Below are 21,566 nucleotides of genomic sequence, written 5' to 3' on the forward strand. Positions count from 1 at the left end.
TCTGACACTTTATCTCATTATCCACCGGAGGGAGGCGGAGAGCCGGGGACCCCGCAGCCTAATTACAGCCACGCTTGTCAGCACAGGGGGCACGAGAGGTATCAGCGCGGGGGGAAAGGGAGGGGGCCGTTCCTGGGGGCCTCCCTCCCTCTCTGTCCCGCCCTGGGGCCCAGCGGTGGGTGCACAGCTCGCCCCTGTCCGTGCTCCCACGGGGCTCTGGAGGGGAGAAGTGGGCGAGCTCTGCAGGATCCGGCTGCCAGGGCGACAAGGAGGGAGGGGGATGGAGGTTAGCACGGGAGTGGGGAGAGGTGGTTAGGGCTGGGGTCCTGCGTCCCTTGGACCCCGATTCCCCAAAGTCGGTGGCCGTGAGCCTTCCCACCCTGACAGCACAGCAAATAGCTGACTTGGCTGGGGAAAGGGAAGCAAGCGCCCTGCACTTCTGTCTCTGTGTGTTTTGATCCCTTTCCTCCCTCAACATCTTTTCTCTCTTTCCTTAACTGTTTCCCTCACTCCATTCTCTTCCTCTCCATCACAGCCAGAGGCAGAGAGTGGCCTCCTTGGGGGGGGGTGGTGGCTCCACCCTCACCCTTACCGAGTAGGCAGGGCAAGCAAGTCTCTCAAGCCCCCCAAACTTCACCAACTGACTTATTCTGTCCTGGGCCAGGTTTAAAATACATCGGGCTCCCCTGGTCTCCAAAGACTGTTCCAGGCCAACTGCAACACAACTTGGAGAAACCACGCCCGACGGGAGGGGCTGGGAAGCTTTAGTGCTGTCGGTCTGTCTGTCCCCCTCCTCCTCCCACTACACTGTGGAGGGAGACATAACCCAAGTCAAAGCCTGTGAGGCCTCTCCCTCAGACCAGCCCAAAGCCCCAGGTGTGATGGTGTTCCCCGTGGGCCAGGGTTCCGGCACCTGGAGGAGAGAGTAGAGGAACGGAAACCCCTCTGCTCCCCAATTCTCCTCCCCACTGCCAGCCTGGAACTGCAGGAGGAAGCGAGATGGGCGGGGGGTGCGGTGAGTCTGGTGAAGAGGGACGGGCTGGGCCAGGCTGGCCTGACCCCTCCCCAGCCGGGGGCGGGACCCCAGGAGGAGCAAGGGAGCAGAGCCTCTGGAGAGGACTAGACACTGGAGAGGCGCTATGGCTGGAACCAGTCTCGGAGCCCGCTTCTACCGGCAGATCAAGAGACATCCCGGGGTGAGTTCGGTGCCCAGAGCCACTCATTCTAACTAACTCCTAATTCTCTCGCTGCCCCGCAGCCCCCAAATCTCCCAGTGCCCTGACTCTTGCCTAGTTCCCTCAATGCTCCTAATCTTTCTCCAGGGTGCCCTCAATCCATCCCAGCAACATGCCCCGTGTCCCTTGAATCCACCTGGGACAGGTTCGCTGTGGGGTGAGGGAGACGGCAAAGAAATGTGTGTGGGAGGTTCCAGGTCCCCTCTCCCAGAAGGGACCGAGCGCCAGACCCAGCATGGGCAGGGGCGCGGGAGAAAAGCTTGTAAGGACCATTGGGACTGCGGTGAGGAGCTGACCCTGAGTGCCCTCCGCCTTCCCGCAGCTCATCCCGATGATCGGCTTCATCGGCCTGGGCATGGGCAGCGCTGCGCTCTACCTGCTGAGGCTCGCCCTGCGCAGCCCGGACGTCTGGTAAAGGCCGCGCCTGGGACCGGGTCCTGGGAGGTCCCGGGTGGAGCAAGATGGGGTAGAATGCAAGGGCCTCTCAGGAAGGGCTGGAATGGGTGGTCCTAGCGGGCACCCCCAGGCAGCACACCTGCGACTGGACTGCCTGGCATCTCGGCGTCTCGGGGCTGGAGCCGCTCCTGCCTGACCTGGGAGGCCCCCGCCCCCACTCCGGCCCACCCCACCGCTGACTCCCTCCGTGGCCCGAGCCTTGGCCCGCTTGGGGCTGCGGAACCCGCACCGCTCCCGGCCCTGTTGCCATGGCGACGCCGCTCTGCCGGCCGCCAGCGGCCTTCGGGTACCTCCATCTCGGCGCCTGAGCGCTGGGGGTGCGGCCGGGTGAGCTGCTGGCGGCGCCGTTGGGGCCGGGGTGGCGCGAAGACTCCATGCCCCGCCAGAGGCGGCGGCGATGCGGGGTCCTCCAGCACGTCACAGGAGCCCCCAGGGCATTATGGGAATTCCAGGCACATCACTGAAGCCCCAGCCCCTCTGGATCGCTGCCTGCTTCCCATGGCTCTGCTCTGCGGGGTTAACCCGCGGTGGCAAGGTGCAGGCGAGAGTCCCTGGGCCGGATTGTCAGTCTGTCACCTGGCCCCATGCTGACAACGGTGATAGCCTTCTTGTCTCACTTGTCAGCATCTGCTAACGTGCCTCCTCTCCTGTCAGTCTCTGGGCAATGGGCCCCCCGGGTAGGAGGAGGGGTGCTGGGGTGGGAGCAGAGACCTTGGGTGTCACCTTAGGCTCAAGTCCTAGCTCCCAGAGAGGAGACCCTAACCCTCCCCCCCACCCCCCTCTCCGCAGCTGGGACCGAAAGAACAACCCAGAGCCCTGGAACCGCCTGAGCCCGAATGATCAATACAAGGTACCCCCCAGGCTCTAAGGTTGCACCTCTACCCCCTCATCTCTTGCTCCCAGGACCCAGCCCTCAGCACCGCCCGCGACCCCCCCCCCAAAGGGAGGCCAGGGGCACTCACTGCAATCCCCCTTTCCCTCCCATAGTTCCTTGCAGTTTCCACTGACTATAAGAAGCTGAAGAAAGACCGGCCAGACTTCTAAGCCTGGCTGGGGTGCGCGTTGGATGTAAACCACCACCGCCAGTCTACCCATTCCTTCCACTCTCCGCCCCGACTCCAGGGCACCACTGCAGCCACCCTGTCCAGCTTCTGCTTACACAGGCCCCGTTCCCACGGGGAGGGGAACAGCTCCACCCCCACCCTCTTCCCTTGGTCCCAGCGGCGGAAGCGCCTCTGACCCTCAGCTTGAGTCCCACGCGGGGGAGGGGGATTCGGGAGACCGGCAGCAGCCGGGTCGACCCAAAAGGCCCCAGGCAGCCCCTCCGCCCGCGACTTGGGCCAGGCAGGGCGTGGTGCAGGCTACGTGTTGAGCGTGGCCGACGTGAGCCAAGAGCAAGCACGGGCCTCTGAGTACCAAGTGACGTGGCTGGCTCCGCGTTAGCCCGGGCTCCGGGCACCAGCCCAGGGGCGGCGCTGCTCCGGCTCACTGGGTTCGTTCCGGGCTGCCCAGCCTGCCGTGGATGCGGCCGGGGGCCCAGGGAGGTGCAGCGCGCTCCTGCCCCTGCCCAAGTGCTCTGCCTCGGGCGCCAACCGGCACCCCCTCGCCTCACACCTGGGCCTCCCCCGCCATCCCCGCCCCTCCCTTGCTCCCGTCGTCCCGGGGGATCAAACAGAAGCAGCCGTGGGCAAAATACAATTTCATTTAACAAATTGAATTTGCTGCGCCTGCTAATCACGTCTGGTGTCGGCTCTGATCAGAGACAGAGAGAGGAGGCTGCAGCCCCCGGGGGCCGTGTGGTGGCGGTGGGAGGGAAGGTAGGCACACGCTGAGGGAGACAGATCCCCACCTGGCCAAGGGAACCCTTCCCCCAGTAACAGAAGCTCAGAGCAGGGTAGCATTTTATTAGCTAAAAACAGAAATGAGGGTGCCTACCCAGCCCTTCCTCTGGCTCACAAGGGTAATCCCCCTTTCTAAGAAGACTGGGGAGTCTAGAACACTGAGATAACGGGAGAGGGTAGGGCAGAAAGCCCCAGGCCTCCTCCTTCTAAGTCTTGTTACAAAAAGAAATCTTTTCAGCTACAAATTTCGGGAAGGGGAACTCTATCTGGCTCCCGCCCCAAGCGGGAGACCTTCCCTCCCCCAGCAAAAAACTGGAAACAGGCATTGCCCTCCACTGGTCCAGGCAGGGGAAGGGGAACACATGTCAGTCTGTGGGCCTCATTTCTTTCAGTGCTCATCAAAACCAGGCATGGGGAAGGCCCTGGCAAACTGCTCCACTCGCTGCCTGAGGTCCGCCAGCCGATGACTTGTTTCTGGGTCCTTGAGCAGGAAGGATTTGAAATCCTGGAGTTTGGCTGGAAAGGGGTGAGGAGAGAGCGGTCAGAGCTTTTGGGAAGGTGGTTAGATCAGCTTGGGGAGGGGGGCAGATGGTGACTGTAAACTGGCTCAGGGGGCATCTTGCCCACTCACCCGTCTTGCTCTTCACCTCCAAGCCGATGCTGACGCCTTCATCTATAAAGTCCACAACTCTCCGGAAGTCATCCTCACGGAACTGTCGAGAGGTCAAGGCTGGGGCCCCTGGGAGAGAGGCAGAAGGGGATTGGCACAGCCCAAGCTCCCCTGGCAGCCACCCTTCCCTCCTTGAACCCCAGGTCTCACCAAGCCGCAGGCCCCCAGGCGTGAGGGCACTTCGGTCTCCAGGACACGTGTTCTTGTTGGCCGTGATGGACACAAGTTCCAGGACCCGCTCCGCTCGAGCGCCATCCAGGCCCTTGGGCCGCAGGTCCACCAGCACCAGGTGGTTGTCAGTGCCACCTGAGGGGGGACAGTAAGCGGGGAGTGGTGAGTCCTGGGCCTCTGCGTGAGGCTACAGAGGTTCTCACCCACGCCCCAGCTCACCAGACACCAGCGAGTAGCCGCGCTCAAGCAGGGCATCAGCCATGGCCCGAGCGTTCTTCAGAACCTGCAGGGAGTACTCCCGGAACATGGGGGTGCAGGCCTGGAGAGAAGACAGCACCACCTGTGACCCCAAATCCTACCCCTTCTGCCCCTCCATCCCCTGTATAGTTGGGACTCCAGCCTGGACCCCTCCCGTGCTGCACTGCCCTTCCATCAGGCTCCCACCCCACAAGAGTAGGCTCCCCAACCTGCTTTAGGGCCACAGCCACTGCAGCAATGGCATGGTTGTGGGGGCCCCCCTGAAGGGATGGGAACACAGCAAAGTTGATTCGGTCCTCAAATGTGTAAGGGATCTCCCGGCCAGTCTTGGGGTCTACAGTCCGCACCCCCTTCCGGTAGAAGATGAGTCCTGACCTGTGGGAGAGATGAGAGGTCAGAATTTAAGCTGAAAAGAAAGTGCAAAAGAAAGGGCGAGGGGGCCAGCCTGGTGACATAGCGGTTAAGTGCGCGCGCTCCGCTGCGGCGGCTGGGGGTTCGCAGGTCCGGATCCCGGGTGCGCACGGACACACTGCTTGTCAAGCCATGCGGTGGTGGCGTCCCATATAAAGTAGAGGAAGATGGGCAGGGATGTTAGCCCAGGGCCAATCTTCCTCAGCAAAAAAGAGGAGGATTGGCATCAGATGTTAGCTCAGGGCTGATCTTCCTCACAAAAAAAAAAAAAGAAAGGGCGAGGGACAGGGAGAGCAAAGGCAGCTGGCTGGCCTGAGCCCCCGGAGGGCTCTGAGTCCACCTCAGTTGCACCCAGTGCGCTGGACTCCAGTGGTCGAGGGGAGCAGCCCCTCACTCCCACCCCCAGACCCCTTGGCAGGGAACTGCTGCCATGGGCAAAAGAAGGAGAATCATCATGGACTAGATAGAAATCTTCAGGGCTCCAGATGGGAATGTATTCCTCTCAGATCCAGCCCACCAGTGCCCCAGACTAGGAGGTAAAGGCAGGGAAAGGTGAGGCCTGACCTCAGGGGAGCCTGACCTGGCCCCTCGAAGGGTCTTGTGAGTGGTGGTGGTGACAACATCCGCATGCTTGAAAGGAGAGGGGATCACCTTGGCAGCCACCAGGCCACTGATGTGGGCCATGTCTGCCAGCAGGTGTGCCTTGACCTCATCACATACCTGGGCAGGAACAGAGACAGGCCTTAGCCTGGGGAGGGCCAGACAGGCCTGCCTGAGGCGGCCCCTCCTCCAGAATCTCCCCGCCACCCCTTGGAGACGGCCAGTGGTGCTCCAGCCCTCCACCCACCTCTCTCATTCGGGTGTAGTCAATGAGGCGGGCGTAGGCACTGGTACCAGCGATAATGAGCCGCGGCCGGAAAAGTCGAGCAGTCAGTGCCAGCTGGTCATAGTCAATGAGGCCGGTTTTGGGCTGGACAGACAGACAAAAAGCTAAAGCCCTGAGAAGGGAGCAGGGCAGCTGACTCTCCCCCTTGACCTTGAGGGCTACCCAGGGCTCCTGCCCCTCACTTTCCCCAGGAGAGCGCCACCAGGGCCCACCCCACACCCTACAGCACTCACATCCAGCTTATAGGGCATAGACTCGAAGAAGATGGATGTGGCTGAGATCCGCTTGACATCAGTCATGTAGCCATGGGTGAGGCTGGGAGGGGAGGAGAGGACATAAGAAGGCTTTAGAGTGGAGTAACTCCCAGACTGAACCGTGCCCTGCACTGCTCCGAAGGCCTCTGTCCCTGGAACGCTGCTCCCAGCATGACCATCCTCACTGCTCTGTCCACTCTGTGGTGGGCACTGGTTACTGGGGTCTTATCTTCCTCATCCACTGTAACTTGCAGGACAGGGAGAGGCCTGTTTCATCTGCATGGCACACAGTAGGTGTTCAACAAGTCACTCCTCTCCCATGCCCACACTGCCCACCAAGCCCACCAGCACCCCATCCATACTCACTGGCCCCCGTCGGGCAGGTCCAGTCCCATGATTCGGTCGTGAGGCTGCAGAAGGGCTGTGTAGGCGGCCAGATTGGCTGGGGACCCCGAGTAGGGCTGGACATTGACTCCCCATTGTGCAGGATCCAGGTCAAAGGCCTCCAAGGCCCGGCGCTGACATAGCAGCTCGATTTCATCCACTACCTCTGCTCCCCCATAGTATCTGCCACAGGAGGGGGTGTATCAGGGCACAGAGAAAGGGCTCCACCATCCCCCTTGACCAGCAGCAAAGGACTGGGAGGGCCACTCCTCTATACACACGGGGAGGGGACAGGTGGGTGTCCCCTGCTGGAAGCACCATCCCTGAGGCTGCCCTCCAGCCCTCTGGTGCCTAGCCCTCACCTCTTGCCAGGATAACCCTCCGAGTACTTGTTGTTCAGACAGGACCCCAGGGCCTCCAGCGCAGCTCGGCTGCAGAAGTTCTGGGGTGGGGGTGGGGGGCAATGTCAGAGTTACTGAGCCCCTTCCCCTGGACCCCCACAGCCCCACCCCCCGAGTCCCAGGCTGCAGGGAGGAGCCGGGCTCTACAGGAAGCTCTGTTTGTTTAGGTTCCTTGCCAGGCCTGAGGCAGCATCCTCAGAAACCCAAATGCCACCATAGATGTCCCCAGCAAGGCCACCTGTCTACTCAAACCTGTGCTTCCAGCCTCCTCTTTCCTCTTGGGAGGGAGGAGGAACTAGACTAGACTGTGAGGGCCCTGGAAGGCTCTGGAAGCTCTCTAATGCTCCCATCCCATAACCCAGACTGGCCCTGCCTTTGCTTCAGAGGACAGTAAGAAGAGAGGAAGATAAGGCCCAGCAGGAAGGCCCTGAGTCTAAAATGGAGATCTGGAGAAATAGCAATCAGATTCCGTTACTTCCTGCACCCATGGTGGCCCGAGCCCTGGCCCTCTGCCCAGGCCCCACCTCTGAGGCAATGAGCTCCAGGCCCCGACACTGCCTGTCCTTCTCCCTCCGCAGCAGCTCCCACATCTCAGGGTCACTGTCTGACAGGTTCTCCTGGCCTGTCCAGCCTCTGGTTCTGTCTCCAGTCTGGGTCTGGGCCGCCTCACTGTGCTGGCACCGGATGGCCGTCCTGGCCAGCTGACCACATCTCTGCAGAGGCTAGGGGAGGAAAAGCCAGGTCAAACGAAACAGTCTCCCAACAACTCAGCCATGCTTACACGGCCCTCTGGCTCCAAACGCAGCAGCCTGTTGTCCAGCCAGCCTGTCCCAGTTCTCACCCACCCCCTCCACCTTCAAAAGCCAGTTCTAGAGCCAAGGTTGAGATCAATGTCCAAGGGGTGGTTCTCACTGGGTCCATTCACCTCACCTCAGAATTTTTCTCCACCTCAACCCATGAACCACTCTGCAAAGCCACAGGGCAAAGTTTGTCTTCCAGAAGCCTGTGTCTCTGGAACTCAGGGGTGGTCCACTGAGGTTCCAGAACCTCCTCACCCAAAGCAACAAAAGGGTCTTCCAGCAGGGTTCCATAAACTGATACCCCAGTCAGGGAGGAAGAGGCGAGTTGGCAGGGTTGAGGCAACAGGCTGTGGAGGTGGTTTCCAGAGCAATGGAGACGGGAGGGTAGAGCTTTAGCAGTCCCTGGGGAAGAGGTGTGTGGGGGGTGGTCTGCTGGCAGGGAAGCTAAAACCCACATCCTGTCCTCTGCGCCCCCGACTCTTTCCACCTCCTGCCAACCCACAGAGCCGCGGGGCACCCGATGCAAGCAGTGGGGCCGGGTTGCACCATCTGCACGGCTCAGAGCTGGCAGGAAATACTCAGCTCGCCGGTCCCGGCCGGGAACCCCGCTTGCTCGCCAGCAGAGGGTCCACGGGGCAGCTGGTGTGCTTCTCTCTCCGAATGCCACGTGAAATAGGCAGTCACAAGGCCCCGGGGCGTCTGGTTGCCGGAATGGGGAGGGGCCCCAGTTACTCCGCACGCACCCTGGGGTCTCAGGGATTCCCTAGTTGCGCATCCGCTATCCGAGGCCCCAGACCACGTGCGCGGAAAAGCCAAGAGAACCCCAGAGTTTGTGAATGGACAGTGGGGGTGGGGGGAGGAGCTTTCTACTGGTCACCCCATCTCCGGCGCCCGATTCTTACCCGACTCGCCCAAAGCAAAGAAAAGGGCAGCATCGCTAACCGAGGTCGCAGGAGGCGCATCCACCAACTCCCGCCAGGGGAAGCAAGGGGTCGGAAGAAGACTGATCAGGGAGCGCATGCGCGGGAAGAGCCGCCCGAGACGCCAGACATTAAGGGGAGGGACCTACGCATGCGTGAGGTAGCTCCTGTATGGTCTTCTGGGAATTGTAGTTTTCTCCCCCTTCTTCGACTTCATTTTCGGTTGGTAGCCCCATGTCAGAGGATCTTGCCTGAGAGAAAAGAGATCCAGTGCCGCCCCAGCTCCTCATGTCCTGAAACTCTTCAGAGTTTTTTTTTTTCTGTCTGTTGTCCAAACAACAACCATTTATTGGGTGCCTACTGAATACCTAGCATTATCAGGCTTTCTGGGAACTACAAAGACTCCCGTACAAGCTAGAGAGCCATAACGCACTGCAAAGCACCCTGGTGTGGAAGGGTGAGAGACCTGAGTTCCAGTTCCAGCTCTGGAACTGACTAGCAAATCAGCCTATCTGGGCCTCAGTTTCCTCACTTGTAAATCAATAGTAAAAGACCAGGCGGTGGGGATTAAAGGAGACTTTGTATGTAAACATACATACTCTGGGATAAATTGTCCTCCCTCCTTCTTTGACTCACAAACCTGCCTCCTCCAGGACCAGCTCCTCCTCCTCCAGGGACATTCAGGAGCTGACTGAGGTGCCCCCTCCCGTCTGTGGTACTTGCTGCATTTCGTTACCTGTTTGACCTCTTGCCGCCCCAGCTGGCAGGGAACTCGCTGTACATCCCCAGGGCTACAGATCCTCTGGACTAGAAGGCATCTTCCTTTTAGCCTGATTTCATCTGGACTCATCCTTTGTGGGGAGGGACTCATTGACCCTTCTAGGAGTAGGTTCTCATACCCTGGCATCAGAATTGACTGGGAGATGCTGCCCTGTGGCTTAGTGGTTAAGTTTGCCGCACTCCGATTCAGCGGCCCGGGTTTGGTTCCCAGCGCGGACCTACACCACTCATCGGCAACTATGCTGGTGGCGACCCACATACAAAATAGAGGAAGATTGGCAAGGATGTTAGCTCAGGGCGAATCTCCCTCAAGCAAAAAAAAAAAAAGAATTGGCTGGGAAATGTGATATACATGTATGAGTGTGGGGCCTCTCCTCAGAGGTTCTAATTCAATGCATCTCAAAGTGGGCCATTTGCCCACTCACGCTGACACAAAACAAAACCTCTCCTCGGCGATTCTAATAGGCAGGGACTTTGAGAACCATTGTCTTACATAGCAACATTACACATTCATTCATTCATTCATTCAACAGACATATTGAGCTCCTACTCCATGCCATGCCTGCCATAGCCCTGGAGATACAAGAATAGCTCACTGACTGCTGGGATATCAAGAGATGAGCAGGTAACAAAATGCAGCAAGTACAATTACAGGCCGGGCCCCTCAGTGTGATCCCAGATGTCCAGATGCCGGAAGAGGAGGGGGAGGAGGGCAAGGAGGAGGAGGAGGAGAAGATGGCTGTGGAGGAGGCAGGTTTGTGAATCAGGAAGAAGGGGAGGACAATCCATCACAGAGCATGTTCACATGCAAAATCTCACTTAATCTCTAGGACATGCTATTTTATTATTGCTTTTCAAATAAGGAAACTGAGGCTGAGATAGGCTAGCTTGCTAATTCCAGTCATTCCCACTTGGCTCTCATACCAGGCCTCCGAAGTCCACCCTTAGCTCTAACCTCCATCTGGCCCACTCTAGCCTCAGGTGTTCTCAGGTCTTTCCAGCAACAGGCAGGTGTTAGGAGTCTGCTGGGTTTTTCTCCTTCTTCCAGTCTCTGACCCAGACCCACTTCCCGCCTCCCTCCTTTCAGTTGATCCTGTTATCATCCATCCATCCATCCACCCACCCACCCATCCATTCATCCGATATTTATTTTCCACTTACCGACTTTTCACTCCCAGGCATGTCTGGGTCAGATTCATCTCTGACTCAGTTTCCCGCTGGAGCCCGTGGGCAATCCCCTGGAGAACACTGCCCTCTCGGAGTCAGTACCTCGACTCAGGACTCAGAGAGAAGGAAGGCGAAAGACGAGGTGTCGTTCTGTGCCTCAGCTTGTCCTTACCCCCTCCCTCTCCCCAGTCAGGGGTCCCCAGGGGAGGGGGGCGGCTGAGCTTGAGAACTGCTAATGAAGCCACAGCCAATTAACGCCCGGGCCGGGGTTGGGGGCGGATAAAATTAGCAGCCGAGGCTGCAGGAAGGAGCTGGAGGCGGCGGTGGGGAGGGTGGGCAGCTGGCTGAAGCGGGCCTTGTTTGCAGGCGGCCAGCGGCGGCGCCGCGGCCCGGCTCTCCAAACTCGCGCTCGTCCCTTCCCCCACCCCCTGTCTCAGGCCTCCCTCCCTCCCTCATCCGTCTGCAAACTCAGCGCCCACGAAATTAGGAAGGAAAAGGAAGATCGATGACTCCAGATGCCGCAAACACCGTTCCCCCTCCCCCCACCTGCCGCCTCCCGCCAGCCCCGCGGAACTTAGCAGGTTGTCAGCGCTCCGCCTACGCTGTCCCTGAATCTCCATCCCATTCGAGGCCTTATAGTTCCTCCCCCAAATAGTCCCGAATAGTCCGCTGGTAGTCCCCTCTCAGGTCTAATCCCCATCCTATCTGCCGCAGCTTTACTTCGCCCACCTCAGGCAGGGCTCCGACCGTCCTCATCTCTGTCTGATCTGGTCTTGGATCACCTCCGAGTGCTAGCTTCATCTATATTTGCCTCAGTTTCCCCTCGAGCCACAGAGGGAGGAGGTCTTGGCCAGCTGTCTAGCAGACATAACCCCCCCCTTCCCTACAAAGGTCTCACACAGACGCGTATTGGATTTCACTTTATTTTGTTCCCTTTCCCGTCTGTTTTGGCGTAGAAAAAATATCACCAGAGGAAGCAGCCGGAAATGGGCAGGTGGAGCAGGACCGCAGAGACGGGCGGGAGGCGGCAGAGGGCAGCGGCGAGAGTCGACGGCCTATGCCCAGGAGTTCTGCTTCCCCTACCCTAATCGGGGTTTCGGGGAAGGGGGGCAGGCGCACGGCAGGCAGAATGGGATGGGGTTGGGCCGCGGTCTACGTGGGGACAGGGTGGAGCAGGAGGACGCGCGCCCGAGGGTTAGACAGTCAGGGCGGGAGGGGGGTGCCAGGCCGGGTGTCATTTAAGCTTCGGGCAGAAGGAGTGTCCAGCCCAGCGCCAGGGGCATATAGGGGACCCAATGTGGGCGTAGGGGACGCTGGGACCCCCTCCACGCCCCGCCTACTCTAGGGCGGCGCTCTTGCCCCTCCTCTTCGGGGTGTAGCGGGAAGGGGCTACCCCTTCCTTCCTCCCTGTAAGGAAAAGGGGACCCGCGCCGGCAGACGGTCCCCGGGAGGGCTGTTCCCTTCCGCCCCCGGAGTGGAAAGGGTGGACGCGGCCACAGAAGCTGCGGGGCGCGGGGAGGGGTCCCACTCAGGGAGGCCGAGATTGGGCGGGGCTCTCAGGGCCGGGGCGAGGGTGGGGCGCGCTATCCAAAGTAGGGGTGCTCGCTCTGGAAGTTATAGTCTGGGCACACCTTCTGCACCAGTTTGTAGTCAAAGCTGAGGAAGGAGACGAAGATGCAGATGACTTTGAAGGGCTTGGCACACAGCCAGGCGGCCTGGCTCTGCGTGTGCTCGGTGAAGCACACTTGCGACGGGTCGTACAGGCACGGGCGGTGCTTGCGCGCGCGGTTCGTCTTCTCGTACTCCACGTGGCAATTGAAAGCGCGGGACTCTTTGGCCCCAGGCACCCCCAGCGCGCCCCCGAGAGGGCCCGCCAGCGCGCCCCCGAGGGTGCCCCCTAGCCCCGGCCCCGCGGCCGCGATCCCCAGCCCGGGGAGCACTCCCTCCAGGGCCAGTGTAGATTGCAGAGAGTGGGGGACGGGCTCTGGCAGCCAGACGCCCCCAAACTCGACCCGCTTGGAGGGCGGCACGATACTGACGCTGAGATTGCCCAGGCTGGACGAGTTGTGGCGGAAGTACACGCTGAAGGTCCCGTTCACGTGGTCCACGATCTTGCCGGTCACCAGCAGGGAGAACTTGAGGGTGTGCACCCGGAAGTAGAAGTCCCCCCAGCCGAAGATCTTTTTGGCGCGGGCCGCTTTGATGGACGGCTTCCTCTTGGTGCGCTGCGCCGGCAGCGCCCCCGCCGCCCCCGCCCGGGCAAGGGCCCCGGTGTGGTTAGCCGGCCAGGCCCAGCTCCAGGCGCCCGCGGAGCCCAGGCCGTCGGAAGACCTGGGCGCCCGGACCTGTGGGCCAGCAGCGCCCCCTCCGGCCGCGCCGGGGCGCAGCTCCAGGTACTGCGGCCTCCCGGACTCTGAGATCTGGGAACTCACAGCCTGTGGACGAAGAAAGAGGAGGAAAGAGAGACGCTGGGGTTGTCCCTGGCCACCCCGCCAGGGCCCTACCCACGCCAGCCCCTTTCCACAGCCGCTGGGGGACAAAATGGAATGGGGCAGGCCGCTGCGGGTGGTTCTGGAGGAGACCTGCAGCCCTTTCAAGCTGTGTGCTCTTGGCCTCAGTTTCTCCATCTGTGAAATGACACTGAGAATCCTTGTGTTCTCACAGAACTCCGATGAGGGCCGAGAAAGCCAAAAAAGCCAAAGCCAGTGTGGTCTAGGTAGGGAGTGGAGCTGTGGACCAGCCCTGTCTCCCCTGGCCTGGAGCCTGGTTGGTTCGAAGTAACTGGCCAAGGAGGAGCTGGACTCAGGCAAGCGAGGCCATGATCAGTGTCAACACCCAGCATCCAGAAAGAAGTGAAGACCTCCCACACCTCTGCCGAGCCTAGAGCCCCCCGGCCCAGGCCTCGACCTCTACTCCCTTGCGGGGAGGGGCACGGGAAACCGAGGAGCTGAGGAGAGCAGTGGAGAGTCTGGGCGCTGGGGGGGTTGAGGCTGGGGGCTATGCGGGCACCCCTCTCCATCTCCAGCTCTCCTGCTGTGGGGGAGGCCCCCTGGTGGTCCTTCCCTGAACTCGGGGGAGCCGGAGCACCGCCCCAGCCCGCCCCCACCCGTCCGTGTGTCTCAGGTGGCCGCTGATCTGGAAGACAGCGCGGGGCGCGAGTACAAGATGGATCGAGAGGCGGGAGCGGCCGGGCCAGGCCCGGGCCATCAATTATCCGGGGCTGGGGGTGGGGTGGGGGGCGGCTGGGAGTGACGGAGACGCGAGAGCGAGAGGAAGAAATATGGAGATGCCGCTCCAGCGAGGGGCGCGGGAGGCAGGGGAGAGGAGGCGTTCGTGTCAGAGTGTGTCAGTCAGTCTGTGCTGGCTGTGGCCGTTTAGCATGGCCCTTACTGCTGTGGGTTCCAGCTGGGGGGAGGGAGTACTGTGTGTGTCAGTCTGGGGTGGTTGTGTTTCTGTTAGCCTAGGATGGTTGTATGTGTGTGTCTGTCTACCCGGAGTGATTGCTGTGTGTGTGCACGTGTGTGTCTCCACCTAGGTGATGAGTGTGCATGTCTGCTTGGGGTGGCTGTGCGTGGTGGTTGTGTGTGTGTGTCTGTATGCCCATGTATATAAGTCTGAGGAGCCTGTGTGTATGTGTCTGCCTGCTTGTAGTGGCTGAATGTCTGTTGTGTCAGTGTGGTGGCTATGTATGTGTGCCTGGGTTGGCTGTGTGTGTGTGTCTGTGTGGTGATCTGAGTGAGGCTGTGTATCAGTTTGTGGTAGTTGTGTCTGTGTGACCGGTGTAGTGGTACGCCTGGGTTGACTGTCTGTCTGAGGGTAGCTGTGTGTGGTGCTCTGGAGGTGTCACTTTTCTTGTGGGTGCTCCTATCATCCTCTGTCCATGTGTCAAGCTCTTTCTAAAGGGTGTGTGTCAGTGTATCCAGAACAATGACAGAACAAGTGTGGTCTCACTGTGTCCCCCCTGGAGGGTGCATATGTTGTAATGAGTGGTCCCTGGCGGGTCCCACAGAGGCCTGCAGGCGGAGCTTTGGGTGGGTAAAGAGGCCTGGCAGCATGGATAGCCCCTGTTTGCACAGACCCAGGTGTACACACCATATGCCCACGGGGAACAGGAACGGCAGGGTCAAGCTGCTGGGCTAGACTCTCCACCGCCTGGTCCCCATCCCTGCAGCGCTGTGATCCCGGGTTATTAATGCTGCTGCCACCCGCTCGTCATACATATTTATCGCCCCCCTCATCCCTCCTCCGGTCCACCCTCCTCCCAGCTCAGGTGAGGGGGACGGGGGCGGCAGGAGTGATTGACTCAGACAGACAGGCTGGAGCTGGCAGCTAACACCCGGAGGGTGGGTCTGAAAGGGCTGAGGGAAGGGGTCCCAGACCACCAGAGGAGGGGGAAAGGGCCTCCCAGGACGAGGGGCCAAGGCCCCAGGAGATGGGCTTGGAGAGGGCAGGGCTTGAGCCCCAGAGAGGGCACTGGAGGAGGGAGTGTATGTGGCTTCCAGGGCAAGTCCAAGGGTGAGGGGTGGGGAGCCATTTGAACTCTGACACCTAATCGCCTCACTGGTCCTGGCCCAACCACTGCTCTTTCCAGGAGCTTCTATCAGCCTGCACCTCCTGCTGCTACAATCCCAAATGCCTCTGAGCCACCCCCTTCCAGCACACCCCCAGCAGCACTTGAAGTCCTGCCCCGAGCCCAGGACCTGTCAAGGGCTGGTTCAGTCCAGCGACTTCTCCCAGGCAGGGCTGGGAGAGGGAAGGAGGTTTGGCTGGGCAGTGAGGGGTGCCAGGTGTCCCCCCCTGATCCCAGACAAATTGCAGTCTGCACTTCTCTGATCCTGGCAAATCCCTGGGCTTTGGGCACCCGCACCCCCCACCGCCACAGGAAATGGCCAAGATAAAAGGGAAGAGTGGCGGGGGGGTGGGGGCGGGGGGGTGGGGGGGGGCAAAGCGACCTTGGGGGGGGAGCTGGGACAGGGAGGAGGGAGAGTCTGTGAGGAAACGAGCCGAGAAATGGGAACATGGAATAAAATAAAATAAAATCCTCCCTCTGGCTTCCTTGCTTGCACGCTCGCTCTCCCTCTCACTGTTTTTCCATCTCTCTCCCTGATTCTTCTCCCAGTCTCTTTCTGTCTCTCAGTCTCTTCCTCACTCTGTCCCTAATTTTCTCCTTCCCTGATTCTGTTTTTCTCCGTTTCTGTCTGTCTCTCTAACTGTGGTTCTTTCCCTCTCTCCTTGGGGTGTCTGTCTCCAGCTGTGGTGGGGGTGGGAGTGAGGGGAAAGCAGTGTGATACAGGAGCCCCTCTTTGCCCAGAATCCATGAGCTGTCCCTCCCCCTCTACGACCGAGAGTGGGAGCAGGGTGTTGTCCGAGGAGGGGGTCCCCTTTGCTCCAGAGCTGGTTTAATTAAGCTAATTGGGCACGGTGACATTTGCAGAGGGGAGAGGCTAGCCCAGCTGTCGGCAAGGGGGGCGGAGGTGCCTGGTGGCAGCAGGGATGGGGGTGGGGGTGTGCTTCACCAGGAGCCTCCAGGCCCATGGGGGGCGGGAGCTGAGCCAGGAGCGCTTTGCCCCCAAGGCAGCGAGCCCACGCAATGGAGGGGAGTCGAGGCTGTCTCTTGCCGATGAACAAACTCCACTGGGGGGGGGGGATCTTTTGGGATGAGACCGATGGGAATCGGGGGAGGATCAGGCTGTCGGCCCCCCAGCCGCATTGCAGGGCACACCTCCCCCAGGCCTCCAGACTGGTCGGTCACTGGCTTCTCTCCTGCTGCATGGGTCAGGCGGGGCGCTCAGGATTCCCACGGGGGGAGGGCACCCACCCTATGGTTGGGGAAAAACAGTGCTCCAGGCCTGGGCTGGGGAAGGGGAGGGAATAGCGTACTGAGCCCTTGCACCTAGAAAGAGGGGGGCACTGCAGTCAGGGTGGGGTGGAGTCGGGGCTGGGGGGGTTCTGGCTGGGAACCAGAGATAGAGACAGGGTTGAGGACAGAGGGGGGTGGACCGGACAGCTGGGGTGAGGACTGGGACAGAAATGGAGGGGGACTGGGAGTGCGGACCTCGAAGGCACAGGTATTGGGTGCAGAGCTAAGGATGGAACAAGGATAGGAACAGGAATGAAGCATGGAAACAGGGATGAAGAGGAGATCAGAAATGGGGGACAGTCATTGGGCAGAGACAGGGATGCAGATGGGGTAGGGACCAGGGGAATGAAGATGGAGCAGAGAATGGGATGGGAACCAAAATGAGGATGGGGGAGGACAGGGACAGTGGATGAGGGATGGGCATTGGGAGGGCAGGAATGGGATAGGGACTGGGAGATGTGGATGGGGATCAGTTGGGGGTGGGAACAGAAATGGGGGATGGGGAATGGTTATTGGGCAGAAACAGGGATGCTGAAAGATGCAGAGACTCAGGGGATTGGGATGGGAAATGTGAATGGGGACTAGAATGAGAAATGGGGGACAAGGAAGGAGATGGGAGACTGGGACAGAGACAGGAGCTGAGGACAGGTATGGGAGACAAGTCAGAGGAAAAGGCAGAGCACTGGCAGGATCAGGCTACGGGAGGGGGCCCGGCAGGTGGAGGCGCAGATATCTCCTTCCAGACCCTACTATAGCGTGAGGCGGCGGGACCGCTGGTGCGGTGGGCTCTGCCCTTGGGCCGGGCGCCCCCTCCCCCTCAGCCCCGCCCGCCCGCCCGCTTGAGGCCTGCAGCGCAAGGCTCACCGTTATCTGAATTTTGATTTTATTTTATTTTATTTTATTTCCCTGCTTCCTACAGCCGGCGCGGTCCCCCCGGGAACGGCCGCCCCCCGCCCCCCGCCCCGCGCCTCACTTTATTATTGCAATAAATGTGCCTATAAAGGCGCGGGCTCCGGGGCGCCGTGGGGGGGGGGTGTGGGAGCCGCGGAGCGGGGATGTAATTTCCCGAAGCCGGAGCCGGAGGGGGAGTGGGCGGGGTGGAGGTGGAGGAGGGGCAGGCGAGGGAGAGGGGGAGACTCGCCAATTTCCAGCGCTCACGGCAGCGCTCCCTGCTCCCCATCCCCGCCCCGCAGCTCGCTGCCACCCCACGCCCCGCGACTCCCCACCGCGCCCGGCAACCCTCGAGCCCTGGGACCCCTCCCCCATGACCCTGCTCTCTCTCTGTCACCCCGTCCTCCTCCTGGAGCCGCCCACGTGGAGCTGCAGGGCTCAGTTCAAAGTTCCCCATTTCCTGGCCAATGACTTCATCTCTGACCCCTGGGATGCCCCCTTCATTTACTTGGTGTCTTTCAACCTTTATCTCGCCCCTTCCCAATGACTCTGTCTCTGACCCCAGTGACCTTCTTTACCTTGTTTTTGTCCCCCAATTACTTCACATCCTCCCCAGTCACCCTGTCCTGGATCTCAGGCTCCTCCCCTACTCCGACTCTTAACCCTCTAAATTCTTTCCAAGGGTACCCCTCCCCTACTCGCAGGCTCTGGCCCAAGGGAGCTGTCACAGTGCCCCCCCTCCTGTGCCTTCGGCCCAGCTGCGGCCCCTGATTACTCCCAAATCCCCGCCAACAGCTCAGGGCCCTAGCCCAGGCTGCACGTGCCTAAGTGGCCCAGCCGGAGATTAGCTGGGGGCCTTCGGGGTTACGGAGGCAGGGGTGGCTGGATGCATGGCTGCGGCCCAGCCTCTCTGAGAGTCAAGCTCCGGCCTAATACTTCCCCTGGGGCAGGATGGAGCTGGCAGGTCCCACAGGGCCCCGCCTCTGCCCTCCCCCAGCTAATTAGTAATTAGTGATTAGTGACTATTGATCGCCTGCTCCTTCTCCCAGTAGGCAGCCACTTGGGCTAGGGGTGGGGAAGACAGAGACAGAGGGAGAGCAGGAGTCAGAGACCGTATTAGAAAGATCCTGAAGAAGGCCTGGCCCAGAGGCCAGAGCTCCAGGGGCAGTGGAGGCCAGGAGTCCCAGGCCCTGAGAGGAGACCAAGAGCCTGGAGCAAGGAGCAAGGAGGGAGAGAGCTCCTGGAGGAGGGGCAGCCTTGTTAGCATTGGACAGCTACCGGTTCCCAAGAGCTGCCTGTAAACTGTCCCCCAGCAGCCTCTTACCCAGGGTCAACCTACTCTCAGCCCGGGCACTGACACGGCCCGCAGCACACACATACATAAGCCAGAATCCGATTCATGAACACATCCTGAGGCTCACAATCCCCTGCCCACACTCATGCACTCAAAACCACAAGCATGCAGATACACACTCACAAACCCCGGAGACTCACATCCAGACAACACATGTGCCCCAGCACACAGATGCACTGGAGGCCCACCTAGAGGTATACACAAGTGCACACAAGCACACACAGATGGGTATTCGGACACACATTTTCCTATACACACCCCCCCATGCACAGTTATGCATATTCACACACCCACAGTCTGTACACACACGTAAACACAGACTCTCACATGCACACAAGCTGGACTAACTGGCAGATATGCTCTCCCCCACTGACTCCAGCACCGAGGCCCACAGCTGCAGCTTCACACGCTCAGCTAGATGCCCATCGGTCACATCCCCATGCTTACTCTCCCTCAAGTCTCCACCAGATGTTTCATTCCCCTTCAGGGGGCAAAGGAAATTAAACAAGATCTGTCCACAGGGGAGTTTATTTGACAGGGAGAGTGGAGAGGAGGGGAGGGGGAGTGGAAAGGAGGGGCAGGGGAGTAGATCCATCCCTCCCCTCCCCAGGCCTTCACACCCAGCTGTTTGTGGGCACAGACCCCCTCCCGCAGGCCTTGAAGGGCAGAGCTGGGCAGCAAGTCCAGAAGAAGCTCTTGCCAGTGGAAGTAGGTTTTGTGGAGGGGGCTCTCCTGCCCACTTTCTGGCACCTCAAGGTCACCAGGCGGGTTTGGGAGAATCAGGGCGCTCCATTGCCAGCTTCGCTAGGGCAGCCCCTGCCCTGCTGGGGCTGCTGAGTCCGATCTGGCTGAGCAGGTGGGGTCCCAGTGTTGGGGGGAGAACTACACCCCTTCCAGACTCTGCAGGGGCTGGGGCTTGGGGGGCAGAGAGTAGGGGTTTAGGAAGCCACCTTCTTGCCCTCAAACTAGGTAGGTCACATTCGGGGTGCAGGAGAGAAGTCATGGGCAGGGATGCAGGAGATGGGGGTCCAGGGCCTATGCACCCATTGTGGGACACACAGGAGGCACAGATGGCTGCACTGTGGAACAGGCACTTGCACTCACCCCTTCAAAGCCAACACCACACACCATACCTGCGACACATGCACCCTGGACCCCAGCACTAGCACCCAAGCCTGGCTGCCCCGACACATGCCCACACACAGGTGCACACGCCGACCCACACACTCCACACCAGCACACATAAGCACACCGCGTACGGAGCTGAAGCCTCCAAGTCGGGAGGGAGGCAGATTAAGTCTGGGCCCCCTTAGCCTCCGGGTCCTCGCCCCGGAGCCTCAGGAAAAGAGGCAGCCTAGGGAGGTGGGGGCAAGGAGGGGACGGGAGGAGAGACTCCTCTTCCAGACAGCCCCCACCCCCTACCAGCCGGGCGCGAGAGAGGGGTGTGTCTGTGAGGTTGTGCAGGGGAGATGGTGTCTCCGCGGGAAATGTGATGGGAGATTGTAGCCAAGTTCGCCCGTATCTGTGAGTCCGTGTCTGCGCGCGTGTGTTCGGGCCGTGCATGCTCGGCACACTGTGCCCACCTGGCATTGTGACAAGTGCGGAGAAGAGAAATGGGAAGGCGGGGGTGGAAGGGTGGAAGGACAGACAGCGAGGAAGGCGAGCGAGGTTGGCGCGGAAAGACGGCAAGGCTGACACCCCGCTGGCTTGTCTGTCTGTCTCGCACTCCCGCTCCGTCTGGCGCACTCGCAGGTCGGGCTCGGTCCCCTCCCCCGCCACGCCCGGAGCCAGATCCCAGTTGGGCCTTCACCCCGGCACCCGCCCCCCACCCTCCGCTAACTTGCGCTGGGAGAGCGCCTGTCCGGAATGGGGGAGTCTGTCCGTCCGCGCTCCCGCGCCGCGCAAAGTTGGGACGCTCGGAGCCGGAGGCAGGGCGGGCGCACGGAGCCCCTTGCGCTCCGGCACCTCTGCGCCCCAGACCCCGCGCCCCCAGACAGCCCCGCCGCCCTTACCTTCCTCAGGAGCCACGGGCCAAAGAGCAAGAGAAGCCATTCCGGGAGCAGCCGCATCTTCGCGGGCGGCCGAGCGGGGCCGCGGAACGGACCGGGGCAGGCGGGAGCCGGGCCGGGGGCGCGGGGCCCGGGCGGGCGCGCCGCGGGGTGGCTGCGGGCGCGGCGGGAGCGGGCGGCGCGGCCCGCGGACTGAGCGAGCGGAGCGCGGCTGGGGGCGGGGCGCGGGCGGGGGAGAAAGTTGGTCTGACTCGGGCGGGCGGGCGGGGGGGCGGGGCTCCGCGGCGCTCCAATCCCGGCCGCGCCCCGCGCGCCCCCTCCCGCCCAGCTGGGGGCACCGAAGGTGACTTTCACCCGACACGCCCCAGACACGCCCCCGGCCCAGGTGCGAAGCGGAGAGGGTTGCGGGGCTCAGGGTCCGTGTCCCCGAGAGGCTGGTCTGGGCACCGATGAGGAACGGGGCAGGGCGCAGGGCGCGAGGCTCCGGGACTGTGCCCCGAAGGGGGCACCGCGGAACAGGAGCGCGGCAGGGCTCGGCGGCCCAGCCAGACTAGGGTCCCTCGGTGCTCCGGGCCCCTGCTCTGCTCCGGGCCAAGGTGGGTCCCGGGGCAGGAGCAGGGCACAGGCCGAGGTAAGGGCGGGCCGGGCCTCGGGCGTCTGCGGGCCGCGGCGCTGACGGGGATGGATGGGCGCCCCGCGGCTCATTCGGCCCGGAGATGAGAATCATTGATCACGGACGGAAACCCCATCACGTCTGTCAATAGCGCTGACAAATGGCGCCCGCCACCCCCGCCCCCGCCTACGAGGCACCGCCGTGG

General features: G+C 61.3%; 3 protein-coding genes across 6 annotated transcripts; 1 reads left to right on the forward strand and 2 right to left on the reverse strand.

Moving 5' to 3' along the window:
* Positions 1 to 333: 333 nt before the first annotated feature.
* Positions 334 to 3,408, forward strand: COXFA4L2 (cytochrome c oxidase hypoxia associated subunit FA4L2). 2 transcript variants are annotated; one of them, XM_004429296.3, is made up of 4 exons: positions 1,098 to 1,196; positions 1,558 to 1,646; positions 2,481 to 2,541; positions 2,679 to 3,408. In XM_004429296.3, the coding sequence occupies exons 1-4, from the start codon at positions 1,140 to 1,142 to the stop codon at positions 2,733 to 2,735; spliced, it is 264 nt and encodes an 87-aa protein (XP_004429353.1). In that variant the 5' UTR covers positions 1,098 to 1,139; the 3' UTR covers positions 2,736 to 3,408. The 2 variants fall into 2 exon arrangements, with proteins under 2 accessions (XP_087298300.1, XP_004429353.1); XM_087442174.1 differs by lacking the exon at positions 1,558 to 1,646 and having other exon boundaries at positions 334 to 1,196.
* A 172-nt stretch (positions 3,409 to 3,580) lies between these two features.
* Positions 3,581 to 8,807, reverse strand: SHMT2 (serine hydroxymethyltransferase 2). 3 transcript variants are annotated; one of them, XM_087442173.1, is made up of 12 exons: positions 8,710 to 8,807; positions 7,492 to 7,689; positions 6,929 to 7,008; positions 6,549 to 6,749; positions 6,162 to 6,243; positions 5,890 to 6,012; positions 5,623 to 5,762; positions 4,841 to 5,006; positions 4,593 to 4,692; positions 4,353 to 4,508; positions 4,164 to 4,271; positions 3,581 to 4,048 (listed from the first exon to the last, which is right to left on the reverse strand). In XM_087442173.1, exons 1-12 carry the CDS (start codon positions 8,785 to 8,787, stop codon positions 3,921 to 3,923), a joined length of 1,560 nt encoding a protein of 519 aa, XP_087298299.1. In that variant the 5' UTR covers positions 8,788 to 8,807; the 3' UTR covers positions 3,581 to 3,920. The 3 variants fall into 3 exon arrangements, with proteins under 3 accessions (XP_087298299.1, XP_004429349.2, XP_087298298.1); XM_004429292.3 differs by having other exon boundaries at positions 8,670 to 8,784; XM_087442172.1 differs by lacking the exon at positions 8,710 to 8,807 and adding an exon at positions 7,898 to 8,570.
* Positions 8,808 to 11,539: 2,732 nt separating this feature from the next.
* On the reverse strand, positions 11,540 to 20,808 carry NXPH4 (neurexophilin 4). Its single transcript, XM_004429291.3, has 2 exons — positions 20,752 to 20,808; positions 11,540 to 13,069 (listed from the first exon to the last, which is right to left on the reverse strand). The coding sequence occupies exons 1-2, from the start codon at positions 20,806 to 20,808 to the stop codon at positions 12,218 to 12,220; spliced, it is 909 nt and encodes a 302-aa protein (XP_004429348.2). The 3' UTR covers positions 11,540 to 12,217.
* Between the last annotated feature and the right edge of the window lie 758 nt (positions 20,809 to 21,566).

Source organism: Ceratotherium simum, chromosome 17, assembly GCF_057802395.1.
Source record: "Ceratotherium simum simum isolate JZ-2026a chromosome 17, ASM5780239v1, whole genome shotgun sequence".
In the NCBI taxonomy this organism is placed as follows: Eukaryota; Metazoa; Chordata; class Mammalia; order Perissodactyla; family Rhinocerotidae; genus Ceratotherium; species Ceratotherium simum.

Bases quoted from the DNA above. Each gene is read 5' to 3' on its own strand.
- COXFA4L2 (XM_087442174.1), top strand. From the start codon at position 1,000: ATGGGCGGGGGGTGCGGTGAGTCTGGTGAAGAGGGACGGGCTGGGCCA. The intron at 1,197-2,480 runs GTGAGTTCGGTG...CCCTCTCCGCAG, and splicing joins AGATCAAGAGACATCCCGGG to CTGGGACCGAAAGAACAACC. The intron at 2,542-2,678 runs GTACCCCCCAGG...TCCCTCCCATAG, and splicing joins GCCCGAATGATCAATACAAG to TTCCTTGCAGTTTCCACTGA.
- SHMT2 (XM_087442172.1), bottom strand. From the start codon at position 8,224: ATGTGGGTTTTAGCTTCCCTGCCAGCAGACCACCCCCCACACACCTCT. The intron at 6,013-6,161 runs GTGAGTGCTGTA...CTGTCTGTCCAG, and splicing joins CTATGCCCTATAAGCTGGAT to CCCAAAACCGGCCTCATTGA. The intron at 4,509-4,592 runs GTGAGCTGGGGC...GTCCCCCCTCAG, and splicing joins CGGCTACTCGCTGGTGTCTG to GTGGCACTGACAACCACCTG.
- NXPH4 (XM_004429291.3), bottom strand. From the start codon at position 20,808: ATGCGGCTGCTCCCGGAATGGCTTCTCTTGCTCTTTGGCCCGTGGCTC. The intron at 13,070-20,751 runs GTAAGGGCGGCG...CTTCGTCCACAG, and splicing joins GCCCGTGGCTCCTGAGGAAG to GCTGTGAGTTCCCAGATCTC.